Genomic DNA, 24,615 nt, shown 5'->3' on the forward strand with positions numbered 1-24,615 from the left:
TTTCTAAAAATATTTTTGAAATGGATAAAAGGTGTCATATTTTTTATTATAAATTATTCTATTAAAAAAAATAGTTCAGGAACCCCTGACAACCACCAATATATTCTCTGTATCTATGAGGGTTTTTTTTCTTGTTTTTTTTTTTTTTTTTTTTTACATTCTAGATATAAGAAAGATCATACAGCATTTATCTCTACCTGACTTATTTCACTTAACAAATGCCCTTGAAATCCACCCTTGCTGCAAATGGCACAATTTCATTTTTTATGGCTAAATAATATTCTATTGTATAAACATCTTTATTAATCAGTGGGCATTTGTTTCGATATTTAGCAATTGTAAATAATGATTCAGTAAATATGATGGTTCATGTATCATTTTTTAAATTAGTATTTTCATCTCATTCAAATAACTTCCACTTCAAAATGAAATTGCTGGATCAAATGGTAGTTCTAATTTTAATTTTTTTTTTTTAAGATTTTATTTATTCACTTGACAGAGAGAGATCACAAGCAGGCAGAGAGGCAGAGGAGAAAGCAGGCTCCCCACTGAGCAGAGAGCCCGATGGGGGGCTCGATCCCAGGACCCTGAGATCATGACCCAAGCCGAAGGCAGTGGTTCAACCCACTGAGCCACCCAGGCGCCCCTCTAATTTTAATTTTGTTGAGGTACCTCCATACCATTTTCTATAATGGATGTGCCAAATTACCACCATGTTTTCTTCTAGAAGTTTTATGGTGTCATTCTAGTTTAGTTTCATTCTGTGGCATGTGGCAATCTTATTTTCCCAACACCATTTATCATAAAGATTATCCTTTCCCTATTGCATATGTCTGGCTCCTCTGCCAAAAATCAATTGACCTTGTATTTGCAGGTTTATTACTGGCTGCTCTTCTGTTCCATTGAGCTATTCATTTATTTTTATGCCAATACCACTGTTTTAATTACTGTATGTTTATAATACATTCTGAAATAACAGAGTATTATTCCTCTGCCTTTGTTCTTTCAAGATTACTTGGACTATTTGGGGTCTTTTTTAAAGTTTTTATTTTAATCACAATTAACTGCATGTATTACACTGGTTTCAAGTGTACAAAATAGTGTTTCTACAGTTTCTAATGTTTCTACAGTTTCATAATGACTCAATGCTTATCAATCAAGACTTATTACGTGCACTCCCTAACCCCCATCACCTATTAAAACCATTCTCCCACTCACTTCCCTTCTGGTAGCCATGAGTTATCTACAATTAAGAATCTGTATTTTGGTTTCTCTCTCTCTCTCCCCCCTTTGCTCATTTGTTTCTTAAATTCCACAGATGAGTGAAATCATATGGTACCCGTTCTTTCTCTAACTTCACTTAGCATTCTACTCTCTGTCTCCATCCACGTTATTGCAAATGGTGGGATTTCATTCTTTTGGCTGAATAGTATTCCTGTGTGTATGTATAAACACACACAACATATATATCACCTTTATCAGTTCATCAATCGATGGACACTGGGCTGCTTCCTTATCTTGGCTATCATAGGTAATGTTGCTATAAACATAGAGATGCATGTATCCCTTCGAATTAGTGTTTTTGCATTCTTGGGGAAAATAATAGTGTGATTGCTGGATTATAATTAGTTCTCTTTTTAACTTTTTGAGGAACGCCCATATTTTTATCTAATGATTTTACCAGTTGTAGTACTATATAAATCTTAAAACTGTTTTATGGAAAAATGCCATTGGAACTTTAACAGTGATTACAGTAAATCTGTAGATTGCTTTGCATAATATGGACATTTTACCAATATTAATTTTTCTAATCCATGAACATGGGCTATATTTCCAATTATATGTATCTTCTTCAATTTCTTTGATCAGTATCTTAGAGTTTTCAGTGTATAAGCCTTTAACTTCCTTAGATAAATTTACTGCAACTTTATTGAACTTATTATTTCTAAGAGGTTTTTTTGGTTCAGTCTCTAGGCTTTTCAATATGTGGTATGTCATCCACAAACAGTGACACTTTACCTTCATCCTTTCCACTTTGGATCCCTTTTATTTCTTATTCTGGCCCTACTACACTGGCTAAGACATCCAGTACTATGTTAATGGAAGTGGAAAGAGTGAACATCTTTGTCTTTTTTCTGATTTTAGAGAAAAAACTTTCAGCTTTTCATCAAGTATAATGTTAGCTGCAGACTTGTCATATCTGGTCTTTGTTGAGTGCTCTTTCCTCTACCCATGCTTTGTTGAGAATTAGTATTATAAATGGACTTTAAGTTTTGTTAAAGGCCTTTTCTGCATCTATGGAGATGATCATATGACTTTTGTCATTCTTTTTGTTAACATGGTATATCATGTTGATGGACTCATGAACGCTGAACCATCCTTGCAGCTCTGGAATAAATTCCACTTGAATAGCTATATGAGCTTTTTCATGCGTTAAATGTGGGCTAATATTTGTTGAGGATTTTTGCATCTAAATTTATCAGGGATATGGCCTGTAGTTGTTTTGTTTGTTTGTTTTTTATTTTGGCTGCCTAAGACTGCTAGCCTCATGAGTTTGGAAGCATTCCCTTTTTTATAGTTTTGGGAAGATTTTGAGAAGGGCTAGTATGACTTCTTACTCAAAGCAGTCTGTTCTTGGACTTTTGTTTGTTGAAAGGTTTCTAATTATTGTTCAATTTCCTTAGTAGTAGTAGTAGGTCTGTTCAGATCTTATAATTCATTGTGATTAAGTCTTGGTTGGTTATGTCTTTAGGAATTTATCTATTTCTTCCAGGCTGTCCAATTTGTTGGTATATAATTGTTCATAGTCGTTTCTAACCCATTATTGGTGGTTGACATCTCTTTCCTTTCTGAAGGTCTGCCAATTCATTTACCTTTCAAAGAACCAGCTCTTCATAGAAAATATCTATGGACTTGTCTCTTCATTCCCTATTTTGTTCATTAGGGCTTAATTTGTTCTGGTTGCTTGAATTGTAAAATTAGGATATTTACCATTATGAACTGCCTTTGCTGTGACCCACAAATTTTGGTATCTTACATTTGTGTTTTTGAAGTGTCTGTGGTCTTGACACAAGCAGATGTGTATGCAAGAATAGAGCCACTGGCTTTGCTGTGTGTGCAAGGAGGTCTGTCCACCTGCCTGACTACAGTTTTCAGGTGTTCTCATTCTTCCTGTCAGGGGGCACTTAGGCTACACTCCACACTAGGTGGTCTATGATGGCACACTCCAGGTTCTCAAAATTTCCTGAACATGATTTCTAGTTGGGAGGGGTCATAAATCAATCAGGAATTGGTGGGGTTATGACTCAGCTCTTCTGGCTAGGCAGGGACAGACCAGCCTTCAGGGCAAGCAAACTAGGCAGACTTCCACCTCACTAAGCTCTCTGGTTAGAGTCCACCACCAACTTGGATCTGCAGATGAACAAAACTACTAGTGTGGATTCGTACTTGGATTGTGTGGATATAAATTACCCTGTCAAGAATCAAGTACTGTTTTTTGGGAGCCCTTTCTTCCTTCCCCTCAGAACAATTAGATTCCCAAAGATTGAGCCCTGCAGCATCCCTTGAAAACTCTGAGGTGAAATCAGTAGATGTACCCACAGTGGTAGAAAAGGCAGTGGCTGGATGTGACACCTGGGCTCTCTCTTCCCACTGGAGGAATGAGAGGCAGAGGGGAGACTTATTACATGGTTCTGTGTAGCCCAGGAAAAGGGAAATGTGCTTATCATGTATCTGTTCATCTTACCCTTCTCATGTTGTGTTGGTCTCTCAGGTGCAAGGTGGTACTTCAGACTTACTCCTGTGTTCTACAATTCTCTGAGTAGTGCCTTGTCCCTGAATAGTTGTTACTTCTGACTTCACTTTTTCTCACAAGTAGCACTATGTCAACATCTTGGTGATGTCAACCCTGTAAACCAAGTCTTTTCCAGGTTATTCTCACATAGAACTATACTGAGAGAAAGAGAATTTCACTTCAATTTCTTTTCATGATAAATATATAACTTCATATTGATGGAGAAATATTTCTCTAGAAATTTATTCTTCACCAATATGTCCTATACAATTTTTTTTTTAATGGGAGATAGTAGATCTAAAATGTCCTCAGGTCTTAATTTGTCTTATTTTTTCCTTATCTTCTAACAAGGAATTGAATGTGGCTTTGACTATAAACCAAAATGAAGGGACTCTCAAAATCACCCATACATCCTTCCATCTTAAAGATCAAGTCCTATTCTCCCCAGGCTTGGGCTTTTTTATAAAGCTCTTCACCAGCCTTTCCACATTCTGCATGGGAGCCTCTACTGTCTGCTGAGAACAATTTGCCACCCCTATTGTTCTTAATCACAACCTCTGACAACACTTAAAACAGAACACTTTTCCTTATATTACATTTGAGTGCAGCATATGTATTGAAATACGAAGTCTTAATAAATCTCCTTTGAATTTTCATTGAATATAAAATTATAAATTCCCTGTTGCTCTCATCTTAACTTTTTCATTTATATAACCACAAGTGATTCTCCTATAATCTTACACTTTATATCTATGCTGGTTCCCCACACCCATCCAGTTTTGTATTAGGACAAGATCTCCATACAGTGTAGAAACTCACTTGAAATATTTAAAGGTAATATTTTTTTTCAACTAAAGGAAATCATTTGTGTAAAAGTCTGAAGGTTAAAACAATACACAGAGATAATTATAAACGTACATGTGTATAGATCTACTACTTTCATTTGCTTTAGCTGACTGTAGTTCAACAGGATTCATTTTAACCTATAATTCCAATTAATCTGATCTAGAATTTCTAAGACCACAGACTCTGATTGGATCCTGGCTTAGGAAGAGGTCCCAGTATTTTTATGTCTTAAACCCAGCAACTACTATAACTCAAATTCTTGCAGGGATGAAAAACAAGTAAGTGAGATACAAGAAGCAAACCAGATTTTAGGGCATGTTTTAGGGCATCCCCTTTGCAGGGGCTACCTGTAACTTTGGTCCAGCCTATTTCTGTCAGGCAAGAATATAAAGTCACTTTGACAAGCAACTTAGCAAGATTCTCAAGCACCTAAAATTTTAAGAAGGTAAGTAGTTAATATAATTAACAGCTCATCTAATATTATGTGTATTGTTGTTCCCTTCAATCTTATTTCATTACAAATGTCTTTTTTTTTTTTTTTTTTCAATTTATTTCTCAGGCCAAATGGCCAAGAGAGGCTACTCTTCGTCTGCCTCTTCCCTAATGTCACTTCTATGTTTTTACTTTAACTTTTTTGTAATACAGTCACATCTTCCAACCCATGCCACAAAAGAACACACTCACCTAGGATTTCATATGGGAACATACCATTTGTTTCTTTAGCCTGCAGTAAATACCATGATTTTTAATAACCAAACACCATAACCACATTGGCAAACATAGTAACATTCCTAAATCACATTATTTTGAATTAATATAATCTCACACACTCTGGTGATCCTTAACTCTTGGTAAGTTCTATACCTTTATATTAAAAAAAATGAGTCAAAAATAAACTAGGATCAAATTCAGAAAGCTATATTTTAATTAAAATACCTTGCTTAGTTTCAGTATCTCCCTTTCTTTTTAATAGATACACTATGGATAACTGTTGGCCTTCTTAGAGTTGATGTGAATGCTAATATATTTCGCTTGAAGGTCTGGTACCCATAAAGTCTTGTGTATTTTCAAGGGGAAGTGTTCCAAAATGTCTATGTAGAAAAATAAATAGGATTTTCTTTCCTTACAGAATAGAAACAGTATTCTTTTAATTTAGACTTTGAGTGAAAACAGTGGGTTTTGGTTATTGAAACAAATGTTTCCTTTAAGAATGTTTACTGAATTGGAAACATTTTACTAAGAAATATGACCTTTATTTAGTTATCTATAGTTATTATGAGATCAAAGTAAAGGGAATCTAATTCTGAAAGCATCCTTTTCAAACCTCAACTTTTTACCTCAGGAAATGGATGTTGTAAACATTTTCCATATCCTGTAAGGAAAGTTTTTCCCCCCCCAAATTAATGAGGAAATGAGCCTCATGGAGAAAAAGATGGAAAAAATATAAGAAAGAAGCAACCCAAAATCAGGAAGAAAAACATAAGCATATATTTAAACAATTCTCATCCAGGGTTAGAAATCTAAATTTGTAAGCCATCTACTGAAATAAACTATTTCATTTTTATATAAATGATAACATGAAAAAAAGTAAAATATACCAATTTATTGAATGGAGAGACAATACTCTTATGTCGCTCCTCTCTAAATTTATGTCTTCAATGGATATTTGAAGGATGAGGTTTTAGATAAATTTAGTTAAATGAGACAAATATTTAAAAATAAAGGTTTGATAAAAAGACTAAATACAGGGGTTGTGCCATATTAGATTAAATCTCTAATAAAAAGTCACAGTAATTAAAGGTATGACACTTGCATGAAATAAATAGACAAAACTGACAGGAAGAGACAAGATAACCTAACTTGTTATCCTAATTCTATTACCTTTCAAGTTGGTGCCTTTGGGCAACTAATCTAACCTTAGTAAGTAAGCCACAGTTGCCTTAGGTGGGAGAGAAAAAAGTATAAAAATCTAGCATTTGTCATAGTTTAACATTGTCTATTGGTGAGGAAAGAAGTTGTATAATAACTACATTAAAAATTCTTTTACCATAAATTAAAATATAGTACAACTGGATAAAATATTGGAATATAAGAAATGAAGCCAAAGAAAAGACAGGTAAGCAGATTATATAATTTAAATGTTCTTCTAAGCACAATTCCAAAGGCAGAAGCCATTAAGAAAAGATAATGTTATCGATATGCAGTATTCCTCTATCCAGAACTTAAGACCATTGATTCCCTCTTCTCTTTGAAATACTTTTTCCTTGAAAGTTTAGGAATCAAGAGTAACTTGATTTTCTTCCACCCCATGAGACACTATTTCTCAGTTTCTTCAATATCTGCTTTGATCTACTGATACAATAGTTTGGTGGTTCAGCTTTTGTCCTCATTTCTTCTCTATTATCTTATGCATACCCTTGGATTTAAATATTATCGACAGCTAATTACTTCCAAGTTTACCTCTCACCCAAAATCAATTCTTAACCCTCAAATTGCCTCTAAGCATGTGTAGGGGTGCAGTAGGGATCATGAGGTACAGGTTTTTTAGCTTAATACATGATCAAAAACATTAATTATGTGTGTATATGATTAATTATTAAAATAAGTCTTACATATGTAATAATTTCCCCTACATGGTGAAATTATAAGTACAGAATTTTTCCCTGTGCTTAGCTATAGCTTCCAAATATTTAAAAATAATGGTTTGGGGTGTTAAAACCCAAACTATAGGAGGAATGACATCACCTAGAAGGCAATATCCATTGTTCCTGACTTTGCTTTCCCCCATAAGAACAACTACTCATGAACAACACACCCCCTAAGACAATCCTAGAACAGGGGAATGAGACCTAAGAGACAAAGGCATACTGCATTAGAAAGTAGCTACAAGGAGACTGCACTGCCACTCTCCTAGGTAAGTATAGGACCATGCTGAGAGGTCTCCCCAGGGAAAAAGAGGTGCCTCCAAGGGGGGGGGGGAAGAGCCTGCATGTGACAGAGAAAGGTGTAGTGGCTTGTAACAGTCAACACTCTAGTCTTGGCAGAATACGTTCATACAGGCAGCATCTCCACTAGCTAAGGGCAGAACCAAATCAATGGTCCATTAGGACCAGGGAGATCAGTTGAATGCCTGTGTGATCCCAACCCTCAAAGAGCGTTACCAATCCTTGAGCTTGGTTTGCCCAGATCAGGGAGCTAAATAACTGCCAAACGTGCTGTAGCCCAGCCTGGCCCCAGTTGACCAGAAGGGCTGATGGGAGTGCCTGAAAGCTGCGCAACCTAGACATGTTGTTGTCCTGTTGCTCCAACGCGGCTGGAAACACAAGTTATAGCACCCTCTAAAGCTGATTACAGTACCCAGTCACAACCATCCAGTAACCTGACCAGAGAACCTACCAAACCAGTGAGACCATCCTTCAGCCTCACTGGGGCAGGGAACCAAGCCAAAGGTCCAAATCAAACTGCACTTACCCAATGGTACAACTCCAACCACTGATGGCAAGCTTGAACAATGGACTCTGCAAAATAGACATGAACACTAAACCCAAGGACATTACCAGCAGACACTTTAAGAACCCAAACTGATGGGTGCTATACTATTTATAACAAAGCAAGTCTGCAAAGTTTAGAAAAGCAGCCTTCTTATTAAAATGCAAAAATCACGGGGCACCTGGGTGGCTCAGTGGATTAGGCTGCTGCCTTTGGCTCAGGTCATGATCTCAGGGTCCTGGGATCGAGTCCCACATGGGGCTCTCTGCTCATTAGGGAGCCGGCTTCCCCCTCTCTCTCTGCCTGACTCTCTGCCTACTTGTGATCTCTCTCTCTGTCAAATGAATAAATATTTTTAAAAAATGCAAAAATCAGGCAAAGATACCACTAAAAGAAACTAATAAAGCTCCAACAACTCTAATGAAATAGAGATCTATGTAGTATTGTCAAAGACTTCAGAATAATGCTTTTAAGAAGTTTAGTGAACTATAAGAGCATATATACAAGTGATCATAACTAGGAAGACAATGAGAAGTTTCACAAAGAAACAGAAACAAAATCTCAGAACTGAAGAATTCAGTAACAATAGCTTCAAAAGCAGATGTCACCATCTTTACCTATTAGTGATTACTTTAGATCAGAGAGTTTCTTCCATTTTTATGTAAAGACATAAAATAGCTGAATTGATTAAAATAAGACATATTAATATGCCACCTACATGAGACCCCCCATTAGCCCTTAAAGACACATACACTAAGAGTGAAGAGAGAGAAAATGTATTTCAAGCAAAGCAAAGGAACTACAATAAGAAAACAAACTGAACCCAAAGTTAGAAAACGGGAAGAAAGAAAAAGAAGAGAGGAAATTCAGGATTCTTTGAAAAGTTAAAGTTGAGGAAGCTTTATCTAGACTAAGGAGAAAAAAATTAAAAAATCCTTACAACTGATACCAGAGAAACAGAAGGTAAAATGCTACTATGATCAACTATATGCCAACTGGGCAAAGTAGAAGCAATGGAAGAATTTTTAGAAACATTATTGTTGATGTGTTTCTTTGATTTTGTTATTAATTGGTTTATATAGATGGCTGCTCCCACGTTGGGGGCATAGATATTTAAAATTGTTAAATCTTCTTGTTGGACAGACCCTTTGAGTATGATATAGTGTCCTTCCTCATCTCTTATTATAGTCTTTGGCTTAAAATCTAATTGATCTGATATAAGGATTGCCACTCCTGCTTTCTTCTGATGTCCATTAGCATGGTAAATTCTTTTCCACCCCCTCACTTTAAATCTGGAGGTGTCTTCAGGCTTAAAATGAGTTTCTTGGAGGCAACATATAGATGGGTTTTGTTTTTTTATCCATTCTGATACCCTGTGTCTTTTGACAGGGGCATTTAGCCCATGAACATTCAGGGTAACTATTGAGAGATATGAATTTAGTGCCATTGTATTGCCTGTAAGGTGACTGTTACTGTATATGGTCTCTGTTCCTTTCTGATCTACCACTTGTAGGCTCTCTCTTTGCTTAGAGGACCCCTTTCAATATTTCCTGTAGAGCTGGTTTGGTATTTGCAAATTCTTTCAGTTTTTGTTTGTCCTGGAAGCTTTTAATCTCTCCTTCTATTTTCAATGATAGCCTAGCTGGATATAGTATTCTTGGCTGCATGTTTTTCTCGTTTAGTGCTCTGAAAATATCATGCCAGCTCTTTCTGGCCTGCCAGGTCTCTGTGGATAAGTCAGCTGCCAATCTAATATTTTTACCATTGTATGTTACAGACTTCTTTTCCCGGGCTGCTTTCAGGATTTTCTCTTTGTCACTGAGACTTGTAAATTTTACTATTAGGTGACGGGGTGTGGGCCTATTCCTATTGATTTTGAGGGGCGTTCTCTGAACCTCCTGAATTTTGATGCTCGTTCCCTTTGCCATATTGGGGAAATTCTCCCCAATAATTCTCTCCAGTATACCTTCTGCTCCCCTCTCTCTTTCTTCTTCTTCTGGAATCCCAATTATTCTAATGTTGTTTCGTCTTATGGTGTCACTTATCTCTCGAATTCTCCCCTCGTGGTCCAGTAGCTGTTTGTCCCTCTTTTGCTCAGCTTCTTTATTCTCTGTCATTTGGTCTTCTATATCACTAATTCTTTCTTCTGCCTCATTGATCCTAGCAGTGAGAGCCTCCATTTTTGATTGCACCTCATTAATAGCTTTTTTGATTTCAACTTGGTTAGATTTTAGTTCTTTTATTTCTCCAGAAAGGGCTTTTATATCTCTCGAGAGGGTTTCTCTAATATCTTCCATGCCTTTTTCGAGCCCGGCTAGAACCTTGAGAATTGTCATTCTGAACTCTAGATCTGACATATTACCAATGTCTGTATTGATTAGGTCCCTAGCCTTCGGTACTGCCTCTTGTTCTTTTTTTTGTGTTGAATTTTTCCGTCTTGTCATTTTGTCCAGGTAAGAGTATATGAAGGGGCAAATAAAATACTAAAAGGGTGGCAACAACCCCAGGAAAAACTGCTTTAACCAAATTAGAAGAGATCCAAAATCGTGAGGGGGGAGAAAGGGGATAAAAAGAGGTTCAAAAAGGAAGAAAGAAAAAAAAAAGAAAAAAGAAAAAGAAAAGAAAAGAAAAGAATTAAAAAAAAAAAGGAAAACACCTAAGAAAAATGTAAAAAAGAAAAAATATATATATTAGATAAACTAGTAAAAAATCGTTAAAAAAGAAAAAGGTAACAGTTAAAAAAAAAAAATTTTACCCGAAGGCGAGGAAAAAAAAAAAACAAAAAATGAAAAAGAAAAAAATTAAATTAACTGCAAGACTAAAAAAAAATCACAGGGAAAAAGCCATGAGTTCCTTGCTTGGCTTTCTCCTCCTCTGGAATTCTGCTGCTCTCCTTGGTATTGAAACCGCACTCCTTGGTAGGTGAACTTGGTCTCGGCTGGATTTCTGGTTGATCTTCTGGGGGAGGGGCCTGTTGTAGTGATTCTCAAGTGTCTCTGCCCCAGGCGGAATGATACCGCCCTTACCCAGAGCCGGGGTGAGTAATCCGCTCGGGTTTGCTTTCAGGAGCTTTTGTTCCCTGAGCGCTTTCCGTAGAGTTCCCAAGGACGGGAATACAAATGGCGGCCTCCTTGTCTCCGGCCCGGAGGAGCCGAGAGCCCAGGGCCGCACCCCTCAGTGCGCCCTCAGAGAACAGCGCCCAGTTACTCCCGTAACCTACCAAGACTAAATAAGCAAGAAGTAAAAAATTCTTCCAACAAAAGAAAGCCCAAGAGATGTCTTTGATAGTGATATTTATGAATACTTAAAAATTTAATACCAGTCCTTCAGAGAACAGTCCCATTCATTTTACAAGGCCAATATTACCTTGACACCACAGCCAGAGAAGGACACTACTAGGAAACCACACACCAGTATTCATGATGAATATAGATGCCAAAATAAAATACTAAAATAAAATTAATTGAGCAGCCCATTAACAGGATCGTTCACTACAGTCAAGTGGGTATTGCCTCTGGGGTACAAAGATGGTTGAACGTCTACATTACTTAAATCACATTACTGTAATGAAAGGAAGGAATCCAATCATCATCACAGTAGATGCAGGAAAAGTACCCAATGAACACTCATTCATAATTTAAAAAAAAAATTGTACTCAGGGGAGAAAGGTTGAAAGCTTGTCCTCTAAAATCAGGACTAAGGCAAAAGGTGTCCACTCTCCTCACTCCTATTCAACATAGCACTGGAAGTCCTTACAAGATAAATCAGGCAACAAAATGAAAGCCATAAGAATTAAATAAAATAAAAGAAGAAGAAAAAGAAGTAAAATTGTTTCTACTTGCAGATGACATAGTTTTCTGTACTGATCATCCTAAAGACTCAACCACAAAACTGTTACAGCAATGAATTATCTGGAAAAGAAATAAAGAAATTGATCCCATTTTTAATACCATCAAATAAATTTAACCAAGAAATCAAGAAATTACTCTGAAAACACTGATGAAAGAAACTGAAGGAACCACAAATAAATGGAAAGTATCTTGTGTTCATAGATTGGAAGAATACTATTAAAATGTCAACAATACCAAAAGCCATCTAGAAATTTGATGCAATCCCTATCAAGATTCCAATTGTACTTTTTCCATAGGTAGAGAAAAAACAATCCATATAGATAGATATAGATATATAGATATATAGAACCACAGAAGATTCAAAACTGAGAAAGAAGAACAAAGTGGAAGGCATCAGACTTCGCACTATTCTACAAAACTATAGTAATCAAAACAGTATGGTACTGGCATTATAAAGGATCAATGCAACAAAATCTAAAGCTCAGAAAATAACCTTAAGTAGTATGTTTAATATTTGACAATGGAGAAAAGATTATCTTCAATAAATGGTGGGGATAAAACTGGATATTTACATATAAAAAATGTAACTAGACCCTTTTTTATACTACTCACAAAAATTCATTTGAAATGAGTTACTGTCTAAAATGTAAGATCTGAAACTATGAAACTTCCAGAAGAAAACAGTAAAAACTCCTTGACATGACTCTGGCAATGATTATTTGGTTATCACACCTAAAGCATAAATAAACAAAAAGTTAGGACTACATCAAACTAAAAAGCTTCTGTATAGAAAAAAAAAAACATGAAAAAAATCTACAGAATGAGAAAAAAATTTATAAATCATTAACTGGTAAGAGATTAATATCCTAATTATGTATAGAATTCATACAACTCAACAGCCACAAAATAAAAATCCAATTAAAAAATGGGCAAAAGGGGGCATCTGGGTGGCTCAGTCATTTGGGCATCTGACTCTTGATCCCAGCTCAGGCCTTGATTTTGGGGTTGTGAGGGCATGCCTCTTGTTGGGCTCCACACTGGGCATGGAGCCTACTTTAAAAAATATGGGCAAAAGATCTGAGTAGGCATTTTTCCAAAGACACAATGCAAATGGCCAAGAAGCATATGAAAAGATTTTAACATCACTCATCAGTAGGGAAACACAAATTAAAACCACAATGAAATATTACCTCATGCCTCTTAAAATGGCTATAATTGAAAGGACATGAAAAAAGTCCTGGTAAAAATGAGGAAAAAGTGAAATCTTGTACACTGTTGGTGGGATTATAAACTGGTGCAGCCACAAAAGATAATAGTACAGAGGTTCATAAAACAAACAAAAACTACAAAGAGAACTACTATGTTATCTAGCAATTTCACTTCTGGGGCTATATCCAAAGGAAATGGGAACACTATAACTCAAATAGATATCTGTACGTCAAGTTCAATGAAGCATTATTTATCATAGTCAAGACGTGAAAAGAACCTAAGTGTCCATTGATGGATGAATGGTTAAAGATGTTTTCATATGTGTGTGTACACACACACACACACCCATGGAATACTCTTCAGCAAAAAAAAAAAAAAAAAATCACGTCATTTGTAACAACATAGATGGACCTTGAAGAAATTATGCCAAGCAAAATAAGTTAGACAAAGGCAAATACTGAATTATGCCATTTAAATCTACACTCCAAATTTAAAACACACACACCACACACATATACACAAAACCCTAGAGAGATCAGAATTTTGGTTACCAGAAGTGGATGGAGAAGGAACTGGAGCAAGGTGGTCAAAGATGTCAACTGCTAGTTATAAATAAGTACTAGTGACAGAATACACAACATGATAATTATACTACCAACTGTTTTATATGAAAATTGTTAGGGGTACCTGGGCAGCTCAGTCATTTAAGTGTCTGTTTTTGGCTCAGGTCATGATCCCAGGGTCCTGGTATCAAGCCCCACATTGGATACCCTGCTCAGCAGGTAGTCTGCTTCTCCCTCTGCCTCTCCTGTGGCTTGTGCTCTCTCTCTCTCTAATAAATACACAGAAACTTTAAAGTAATCTGTTAAAAGATTAACTTTTTTTTTTTTCATTTCTTATCACGTCTATATGAGGTGTTAGATGTTATGGAAACTTGTTACTGTGATAATTTCACAAAATAGGTAGTCAAATGTTTATTCTTTACACTTGAAACTCATACATTGAATTGTATCTCAATAAAACTGGGAAGAAAAACAATAATATGCCCCTTTAAACCTGTTTTAAATAATAAAATAATAAATGCAAAATTTAGTTTTGACTGTACTGTTAAATTATTAGGTGGACAGGCATTCTAAAATTCTATTTGCCTTAAAGATTGAGGCAGCCCTGAAGAATTATTTTGCTGTGGTCATGTCAAATATGAATTCATAAAATACAGATGACTATCATTACCAGAACATTTCATTTTTTCTCATAAAGTTGACAATATCTTAGAAAGATTAAATATCCTAATCCCCTGTTTTTTATACTTGCAGTCTTAGAGGTATTACTCTGATTTCCTGAACAACTCTCACCTATAAATAAATAAATGGGCAATTCCTAGTCCCACTGAGTCTGCATTGAAATAACATTTTTCTTATGTGTCCTTCATTCTGTTTCCCCCTAATCATTTATCAGAAGGGACTATTGTAATAGGTTTTGCCCTACTGTGTCTCTGGTCTCTGTAACTTTGTCTTCTCATCTCTGCATCACCCAGAATCATATCTGTTCATCTTCCACAATAAAACAAGGCATTAATCAACTTGTCTGACTTGCAAACATAGCTGTCTATTGACAGTAAAAGTATAACAAAATAAAAAAAAGCTCTTCCTTGTTTGGTGCATACATTGCCACCCTTGGTTTTCTGTGAAACTGGAAATTCCCTCTGCTCATACAGGAAACTCTCCAAGGTCTGACAGTAACCAAATCTACTCTTGTATGCATTCTCCCCATTACTTAGAGCTCTTCACTGTTCAAATTACATATCTATACATATCTATATCTATATATCTATATACACACACCTATCTATAGATACTTCTCTAACCCTCTATAGAGCAAAGCCAGTACCAAGCATGGAGGGTTCCCGTGATACATCCAGATGAGGACTTAATTCATAGCCTCACCCACTGCTGGGTGTAGCTTCTGACATCACCCTACCTGTTCTCCCCAGGCAGGAGAGCTGTCATAGCTCTACCCACTACAGAGCACAGCTCCTAACCCTATCTGATCAGAAAGTCTGATAAGAATACCTGGATATTATGTAACTGATCAGTGCTTGAGCTGACAGGAGACAGAGCTCATCAACCACAAAGTAAAGCCAGTGGCTCTGCTGGGTCAGGGAACAAGGAACACAGGTCATCTAAGATCACAAAGAACCCTGTCACAACAGGGAAGCTAATCCATTCCCCCAGTTACTAGTAAATATACTAGTCAATCACAACTATTTAGTAAGCCTGAGCAAAGAATCCTCGTAACCACAGAGCCATCTTACAAACCCATTTGGACATAGAACCATACATAAGTAGTTTCCAACTGTTTTCAATCAATGGCATCCCCCCAACCCTGACCTCTGAGCTCAAATAGTTGCTTTTTCCAAAAATAGACCCTAGTGGCAAGCCCCATCTACCCAAGAATATTACCCAGAAACTCAAACTTAACTGAATAGTGAAGAACTATCTCCCATATGCAAACCTGCAAAGTTGGGAGGAGATTGCTTACTCCGATGTGCACATAATAGCATAAGGACTCAAGGACCATGAAAAAATCAGGTAAATAGAACACTGTGAAAGGAAATTAATAAAGCTTCAATAACTGTAAAGAAATGGAAACCTATGAATTGTCTGATAATTCAGAAGAGTCCTCTAGAAGAAATTTAGTGAACTGTAAGAACACACAGACAACTAAACAAAATTAGGAAAATGGTACATGAACAAAATGAGAAGTTAAATAGAAACCACCAAACAACAAACAGAAACACTCAAGCTGAAAAATACCATAAGTGCATTCCAAAGTGAGTTCTAAAAGCAGGCTCAACCTTGCAGACTGAAGAATCCACAACTCCTAGATAGGACGTTTGAAATTATCCAGAGAAGCAAAATGAAAGAACAAAGAAAGTTGAAAGAACTTATGAGATACAATGAAAAAAAAAAAAAACCATATTCTCATAGGAATTCCAGGAGATAATACAAAAGGACAAAAAGTATATTTTAAAAAATACTGGTTGAAAACTTCCCAAACATGGGGAGAAAAGTACATACCCAGGTCAAAGAAGCCCATGAGATCCAAATACTTTTAGCCCAAATAATGCTACATGGAGATACATATTAAATTGTCAAAAGTCAAAGATGGGAATCCCAGTCCAAGACGGTCAGATAAGAAGACCATGAACTCACCACCTCCGTGAACATGGCAAATCTATACCTATTTATAATGTAATTCCTCCTGAGGAAGAAGGGAGTGCTGACTGAACAGCTTCTACACAACAAAAGATAGAGACCACATAGAGAACAGCAAGGGAGATGGAAACATGTAGTGAAGGGAACCCTGAACCCCAACACCGCAAACTACAGTAGGGAGAGCTGGTAATGAGAGAGTGAGTAGATCTGTCTGTTCCATGGCACAGAAAAAAAAAAAAAGCCATGGTTTAAAAGGACAACTATAATGTAAAACAACCAGACCTAGAACCCTACAAACCTCTCTGGGTCTGAAGGGCTGGACAGCTCCATGGTTCAAGTTCCCTCTACAACTTAATAGCACATAAGGAAGCAAGGTTCCAGGTGCCATAACTGACCAGCCCCCTCAGTGAGTCCTGGGCCGCTAGCCCATACTAGCCCTGGACATACTGAGGCACAGGAAAAAAAAAAAAAAAAAAGAAGAAGAAGAAGAAGAAGAAGGAAGAAGAAAGAAGAAAGAAGCAGAAGCAGCCATAAAAGCAAAAGCAAAAGCAAAAGCTGTGATTTAAAAGAGCAAACAGAATATAAGGGGAAGAGCACTAGAATCCTTCAAAATAGCAGCAAGTCACTAGAATACTCTCTAGATTTAAGAGACGAGTGATTTAAGATTCCTCTCCACAATGACAGAGTGGATGGGAACATGGTCTAGGCACCTTAGCCGGCCTACTGCTTCAGTAAGCCCTGAGCCCCTAAACCACACCAGACATAGCCATCCCACTGAGCTGGCCCTAGCATGACACACACCGGGACACTGGTCAGCCCTCACTGTAGCTCCATCTATCACACCAAGAGAATACTGGCATAAAGCACACTGGCACACTCCAGGCTCATACCACCTTGGCTCCAGATACCTTCCTAGGGTACCTCTGGTGCACAGTGCTCCAAGACCTGCAGGTTCATGTCTCCTCACACAACAAAGGTGTCCCATGCATGGAGTACCCTGGGAAGCCCAGCTGGTGCCCACCTTGATTTTAGGTCTCCACCAGGTCACCCCCTGTACTGAGAAATCTAGGTCATCCCAGCTTGACCTTCAGCTTCAACAGTCCTGCCAAGATGCCCTTGCTGCAGAGAGCACAAGGATACATAAGCTTACACCGGCTTTAGCTTCAGCTATTTAGTCAGGGTTCCATCTCCACAGAGAGTCTGGTGAAGTGCCCCCAAGCCATGCCCAGTTCAGCTGTGGCCATCCCATAATGGTAGCCCCAACACTGAGTGCCTTGGGGGCCTGAACTCATGAGAGATACAGCTCTAGCCAGCTAGAGACACCAGGCAAACTGTATACTTCAGGGGGTGACCATACATAAAACCATTCCTTCAAGTTTAGGTCAAGCACTTGTTCTAATTCACAGAAACACAGAAAGCCAAGCAAAATAGGGAAATAGACAAATCTCCAAATGAAAGAACAGGACAAAACCTGAGAAAAGGAAGTAAATAAAATGGAGATAAGCAATATATCTGATAAAGATTTTAAAATAACAAAAAGAGGCTCAGCGGAATGGAGAGAAGAGCGGAAGTACTCACTGAGAACTTCAACCAAGGGGCATCAAATATAGAAAAGAACCAGTAAGAGTTCAAAAATATAAAAACTAATATGAAAAATATACTAAAAGAAAACAAAAGTTTAGTAGATACAGAAGAACAAATCAGTTGAGCTGGACAACAGCACTCATGTTGAATAAAATAAATACTAATTAGGGGTGCCTCTGTGGCTTTGTGAGTTAAACATCAGGCTTTGGCTCAGGTCATGATCTCAGGGTCCTGGGATCGAGCCCCACATTGTGCTCCCTTCTTAGTGGGGAGCCAGCCTGGTTCTCCCTTTCCTTCTGCCCCTCTCCCCAACTGGTGTGCGCTCTCTTTCTCTCTCTCCACTTAATGAAAAAAATCTTAAAAAAAAAAAAAAGAAGAAAAATATAATTTAAAAAAAGAAGAGAGCTTAAAGATCTCCATTAATATCAAGCAAACAAACACTCACATTATAGGGATCTCAGAAGGAGATAAGAGGGAGAAAGGGACAGAAAACTTATTTGAAAAGGTATACTTGACCTGGGGGAGGAAACAGACATCCATGTTCAGGAAGCACAGACAGTTCCAAATAAGATTAATCCAAGGAGGTCCACATGAAACTTATAATGATTAAAATGCCAAAGGTTAAAGATAAAGAGAGAATTTTAAAAGCAAGAAAGATGCAAAAAGTATAAAGGAAACTCCATAAGGTTATCAGCTGATTTTTCAATAGAAACTTTGCAGGACAGAGGGAGTAGCATGATATATTCAAAGAGCTGAAAGGAAAAAAAACCTACAACCAAAAATATCTGCCTGGCAAGGTTACCATTCAGAATTGAAGGGATATATGGTTCCTAGGCAAACAAGAGTTAAACGAATTTATCACTTCTAAACCAGACTTCTAGGGATGAGAGAGACCTCTTTAAGTGGAAAAGAAAAGACCATAATCAGAAGAAAATTATGAAAAATAGACACAAAATATGACAACACATACATAAAACATGGATTGGGGAGTAAAAACTGTTCTTTTAGAATATGTTTAAAATTAAGTGACCTTCAATTTAATATACACTGTTTTAAACTTAGGGTGCAATGTATGAACTTCATGATAACCACAAACTGAAAACCTATAGTAGATACATTTAAAAATAAGGAGAAAGTCAGGACTAACACTACAGAAATTACAGAAAATCATCAATCATAAGGAAAGAGATCAACAGAAGAACAGAAAAGAACTACAAAACAACCATAAAACAATTAACAAAATGGCAATAAGTACATACCTATCAATACTTACTCTACATGAAAACAGTGTGAACGCTCCAATTAAAAGATACAAGGTGGCAGAATGGGTTTCCAAAAACAAGATTAACCATATGCTTCCAAGAAGAGAATCACTTCAGACCTAAATACACATACACACACAGACTGAAAGTTAAGGGATAAAAAGAGACATTCCATGCAAATAAAAGTGGGGGGAGGAGCCAAGGTAGCAATATTCATATCACACAAAACAATTTCAAATAAGGACTGTAATGAAAAACAGAAGGGGTCAATCCACGGTAAATATCTATGCACCCAACAATGGAGCACCTAAATATATAAGCAAATATTAACAGACATAAAGGGAGAAGTTGATGGTAATATAATAATAGTAGGGGGCTTTAATACCCCATTTATATCAATGGATAGATCATCCAGACAGAATCAATAAAGAAATGATGTCTTTGAATGACACATTAGCAGAGATGGACTTAACAGAGAAATTCAATACAAGAACAGCAGAATATACACTTTTTCAAGTGCACATGGAACATTCTCCACTTTGGGCCACAAACAAGCCTCAATAAATTTAAGATTTAAATAATATGCATCTTTTCTGATCATGATGGTGTGAAACTAGAAATCAATAAGAAAAAAGCTGGAAAAAACAAAAACACATGGAGCCTAAACAACATGCTACTAAACATCTAATGGGTATATGAAGAAATTAAAGAGAAAATGAAAAAAATACATGGAAATAAATGAAAAGACAATGGCCCCAAATCTTTGGAATGCAGCAAAAAGGAAGTTTATAGCAATACAGGCCTACCTGAAGAAACAAGAAAAATTTGAAATAAACTATCTGAATTTATGCTTAAAGGACCTAGAAAATGAGAAACATAAAAGCCTAAGATTAGCACAAGGAAGGAAATAATAAAGATCAGAGAAGAAACAAATGAAAGATTAAACAAACAAAAAAGAATGGAAATGACTGATGTAACCAAGAACTGCTTCTTTGAAAAGACAAACAAAATTGCTTAATCTTTAGCCATACCCAAGAAAAAAGACAGAATTCAAATGAATAAAATCAGATATGCAAAAGAACTAACAACTGACACCACAGCAATACAAAGGATTATAAAAAATACTACCAAAAATTATATGTCAATACATTGGATAACCTAGGAAAAATAGATACATTTCTAGAAACAGGCAGTCTTCCAAAACTGAGTCAGAAAGAAATAAAAATCTGAACAGACCAGCTAGTAGCAACAAAATTGAATCAGTACTCAAAAAACTCCAAACAAGCTAAAGTCCAGGACCAGATAGATTCACGGGTGAATTTTTATCAAATATTAAAGAAGAGTTAATATTTGTTCTCCTCTAACTATTCCAACAAACGAAATAGGAAGAAAAGCTTCCATATATATTCTACAAAGCCAGAGTTACCCTGACACCAAAAGCAAATAAAGACTACAAAAATAGAAACCTACTGGCCAATATTACTGATGAACATAGATGCAAAATCCTCAACAAAATATCAAGTCATATTCTATAATATGGTAAAAGTATTATCCATCACAATCAAATGGAATTTATTCCAGGGATACAAGGATGGTTCAATACTTGCAAATCAATCAATGTGATAAACAACAAAAGGAAGGATAACAATGAGATGATCATCTCAATTTATACAGAAAAAAAGCACTTGACAAAATTTCACATCACTTCACAAAATTTTATCAGGTCATGATAAAACCCGTCAACAAACTGGATTGAGTGGGGATATGTCTCAACATAATAAAGGCCATACATGAAAAACCCACAGCTAGCATTATACTCAATGACTATTTTGCTCTAAGATCAGTAAAAAGATAGAGATATCTGCTCTCTACTTTTCTCAACATAGTACTGAATTCTAGCCACAGCAATCACATAAGTAAAAAAGACATCCAAATGGCAGGAAGTTCAACTGTTACTATTTACTAATGACATGATATTATGCACAGAAAAGCCTAAACACTTCACCAAAAAACAATTAGAATAAGTGAATTCAGTAAAATTGTAGGATACAAAATTAATATGCAAAGTTTTTGTGTTTCTATACATTAATAATGAAGTAGTAGAAAGAGAAATTAAGACAATTCTATTTGTAATTCCACCAAAAAAAAAAAAATACAAAAACCTAGGAATACACTTAAGCAAGGAGGTGAAAGTCCTCTAAAAACTATATGCTGGGGGGAGGCGGTTTGGGAGAAGGGGGTGGGATTATGGACATTGGGGAGGGTATGTGCTTTGGTGAGTGCTGTGAAGTGTGTAAATCTGGTGATTCACAGACCTGTACCCCTGGGGATAAAAATATATGTTTATAAAAAATAAAAAATTAATTAAAAAAAAAACTATAAAAGTTGATAAAAGAAATTGAAGACTGCACAAACAAATGTCAAAATTTTCCATGCTTATGAACTGGAAGAATTTAATACTGTTAAATGTCCACACTACCGGAAGCTATCTACAGATTCAATGCGATCCCTATCAAAATACCAACGGCATTTTTCACAGAACTAGAGTATTACTCAAATTTATAGAGAACCACACATGATCCCAAATAGCCAAAGCAATTTTGAAAAGAAGCACAAAAAAACTGGAATGTCACAAACTCAGATTTCAAGATATACCACAAAGTCACAGTAAACAGTATGGTACTGGCACAAAAATAGACACACATCAGGAAAACTGAATAGAGAGCCCTGAAGTAAACCAACTCTTATATGATCAATTAATCCTTAAGAAAGGAGGCAAGAATGTACAATGAGGAAAGGATAGTCTTCCTGATATGTGGTGCTGAGAAAACTAGATATCTACAAGCAAAAAAATGAAACTAGACCACTTTCTCCTATCATGCCCTCAAATAAACTAAAATGGATTAAATACCTAAATGTGAGACCTGAAACCATAACAATCCTCAACAAAACATAAAAATCCTCAAGAAAACATTGGCAGTAATTTCTCTGACATTGACCTTGTCACATTTTCCTAGATATGTCTCCTCAAGCAAGAGAAACAAAAGACAAAATAAGTTATTTTGACTATACCAAATTACAAAGCTTTTTGCACAGCAAAGGAAACCATCGTAAAAATAACAAGGCAACCCATGAACAGGAGAAAATATCCATAAATGACAATGAAAATGAAAATATCCACAAATGACTAGTAAGTCATAAATATCTAAAATAAAGGATATATACAACTCAAAACCAAGTAATAATAATAATCTCATTAAAAATGGACAAAACAGTTGAATAGACATTTTTCTAAGGAAGACATAAACATAGCCAGCAGTCACATGAAAAGATGCTCAACATTACCAATCATCAGGGAAATGCAAATCCAATTCACAATGAGATACGATTTCAGACCAATCAGAATGACTAGAATCCAAAAGACAAAAAGTAACAGGCGTTTGGTGAGGATGTGAAGTGAAAGGAACAGTGTGCCCTGTTGTTGAGGATGTAAACTGGTGCAGTCACTCTGGAAAACAGTATGGGGTTTCCACAGAAAGATGAAAATAGTAATACTATGTGATCCAGTAATTCCACTCCGGGGTATCTACCAGCATATATACACTCCTATTATCACTGCATTGTTATCCATAATAGCAAGATATGGAAGCAACCAAGGTGCTCATCAATAGATGAAGAGATAAAAAGAAGTGATACATACACACACACACAGGAATATCATTCAGCCACAAAAAATGAAGCTCTTGTCATTTGCAACAACATGGATGCCCCTGGAGGATATTATGCTAAGTGTAGTAAGTCTAAAAGGTCAAATATAATATTATTTCACTTACATGTGAAATTTTTTTTAAAAAAGCAAACAAAGGAAAATCAGAAACAGACTCATAAATATATAATAAGCTGATGGTTTCCGGAGGGGAGGGAGGGAGGGCGATGGGCAAAATTAATGAAAGGGAATGGGACATAGAGTCCAGTTATGGAATGAATAAGTCCCAGGGACAAAAGGTACAGCATAGGGAATATTGTCAACAGTGTTATAGTAGTGTTTTACGTCTAACTGAACATTTTGTATCAACTATATCTTAAAAAGTCAGACAAAAAAGAGGGTTGAAATTAGCAAGGAAAAAAAAGAGAAGTACCTGCAAGGAACCCACATAAGATTATCATTAGCTTTTTTTTTTTTTTTTAAGATTTTATTTATTTATTTGACAGACAGAGATCACAAATAGGCAGAGAGGCAGGCAGAGAGATGAGGAAGCAAGCTCCCCGCTGAGCAGAGAGCCAGATGTGGGACTTGATCCTAGTACCCTGGGACCATGACCAGAGCCGAAGACAGAGGCCTTAACCCACTGAGCTACCCAGGTGCCCCTGTCATTGGTTTCTTGATGGATACTTTTCAGGTCAGGAGAGAATGAAAGGATATACTCAAATACTGAAACAAAAACTGTCTGGATTCCTGTGTGGTGCAGTCTGTAAAGTATCTCTTTACTCTTAGGTACTATTGGTAGAAATGTAAACAAGCATGGCCACTATGAAAAACAAAATGGATAATCCTCAAAAAAATAAAAAATAAAACTACTCTATGGCCCAGAAATTTCCAGTTCTATGAATAGATCCAAAAGAAACCTATATTGAAAAGTTATGTGCATCCTATATTCACTGCAGCATTATTTAAAATAGCTAAGACAGGAAAATAATGTGTCCACTTTCAGATGAAGGGAAGAAGCTGTGGTATGTATATACAGCCATAAAAAATGAGAAATCCTGCGCATTCTGCTGACATGTTTGGACCTTGACAGCACTGAGCTAGGTGAAATAAATCAGAGTAAGAAAACTGCTGTATGATCTCACTTGTATGTGGACCCTAAAGAACAAAACTTCCCACCAAACTAAGAAAAAAAGATCCTATTTTTGGTTAACAGAACCTTAGTAGAGGGAGGGGGATTGGGAGTAAAGTGGTCAAAGGGTACCAAAGAGTACCAGTTTCCAGTTATAAGATCCATAAACACTTGGGATGTAACGTACAACATGACTATAGTTGCGATTGTTGTACGACACACAGGGATGGTGTTAAATTCTGAGTTCACATATCAAGGAGAATTTTTGTATTCCTGTCTTGCATTTTCTTTTTATTGCATCTGTATGAGATGATGGATGCTAACTAAGCTGATCATGGCAATAATTTCACAATTAATTAAGGGTGATTATGTGGTATAGCTGAAACTTACAGTGATTTCAGTTTTACCTCAGTAAAACCACAGAAAGACAATTACAAAATATATTTTACTTGAGAAGTCTTTAGAAATGTGTATCTACAACCTGATTTTTAGTTATTATTATTTACACATATTTTTAAAAATATA

General features: G+C 36.3%; 1 protein-coding gene across 4 annotated transcripts in view; it reads right to left on the minus strand.

Moving 5' to 3' along the window:
• Positions 1-24,615, minus strand: part of HMGCLL1 (3-hydroxymethyl-3-methylglutaryl-CoA lyase like 1) — a 199,327-nt gene that overhangs the window by 58,530 nt on the left and 116,182 nt on the right. The window contains exon 8 of one of the 4 annotated variants that reach the window (XM_032340296.1): positions 7,622-8,157. The exons of the other annotated variants lie outside the window; for them this stretch is intronic. Within the exon in view, the coding sequence (XP_032196187.1) occupies positions 8,107-8,157 (51 nt within the window). The 3' untranslated portion in view covers positions 7,622-8,106. Of the gene's footprint in view, positions 1-7,621; positions 8,158-24,615 lie in introns of those variants that run through there. 4 annotated transcript variants of the gene reach the window in all.

This window comes from Mustela erminea, chromosome 4 (assembly GCF_009829155.1).
Source record: "Mustela erminea isolate mMusErm1 chromosome 4, mMusErm1.Pri, whole genome shotgun sequence".
Lineage (NCBI taxonomy): Eukaryota > Metazoa > Chordata > Mammalia > Carnivora > Mustelidae > Mustela > Mustela erminea.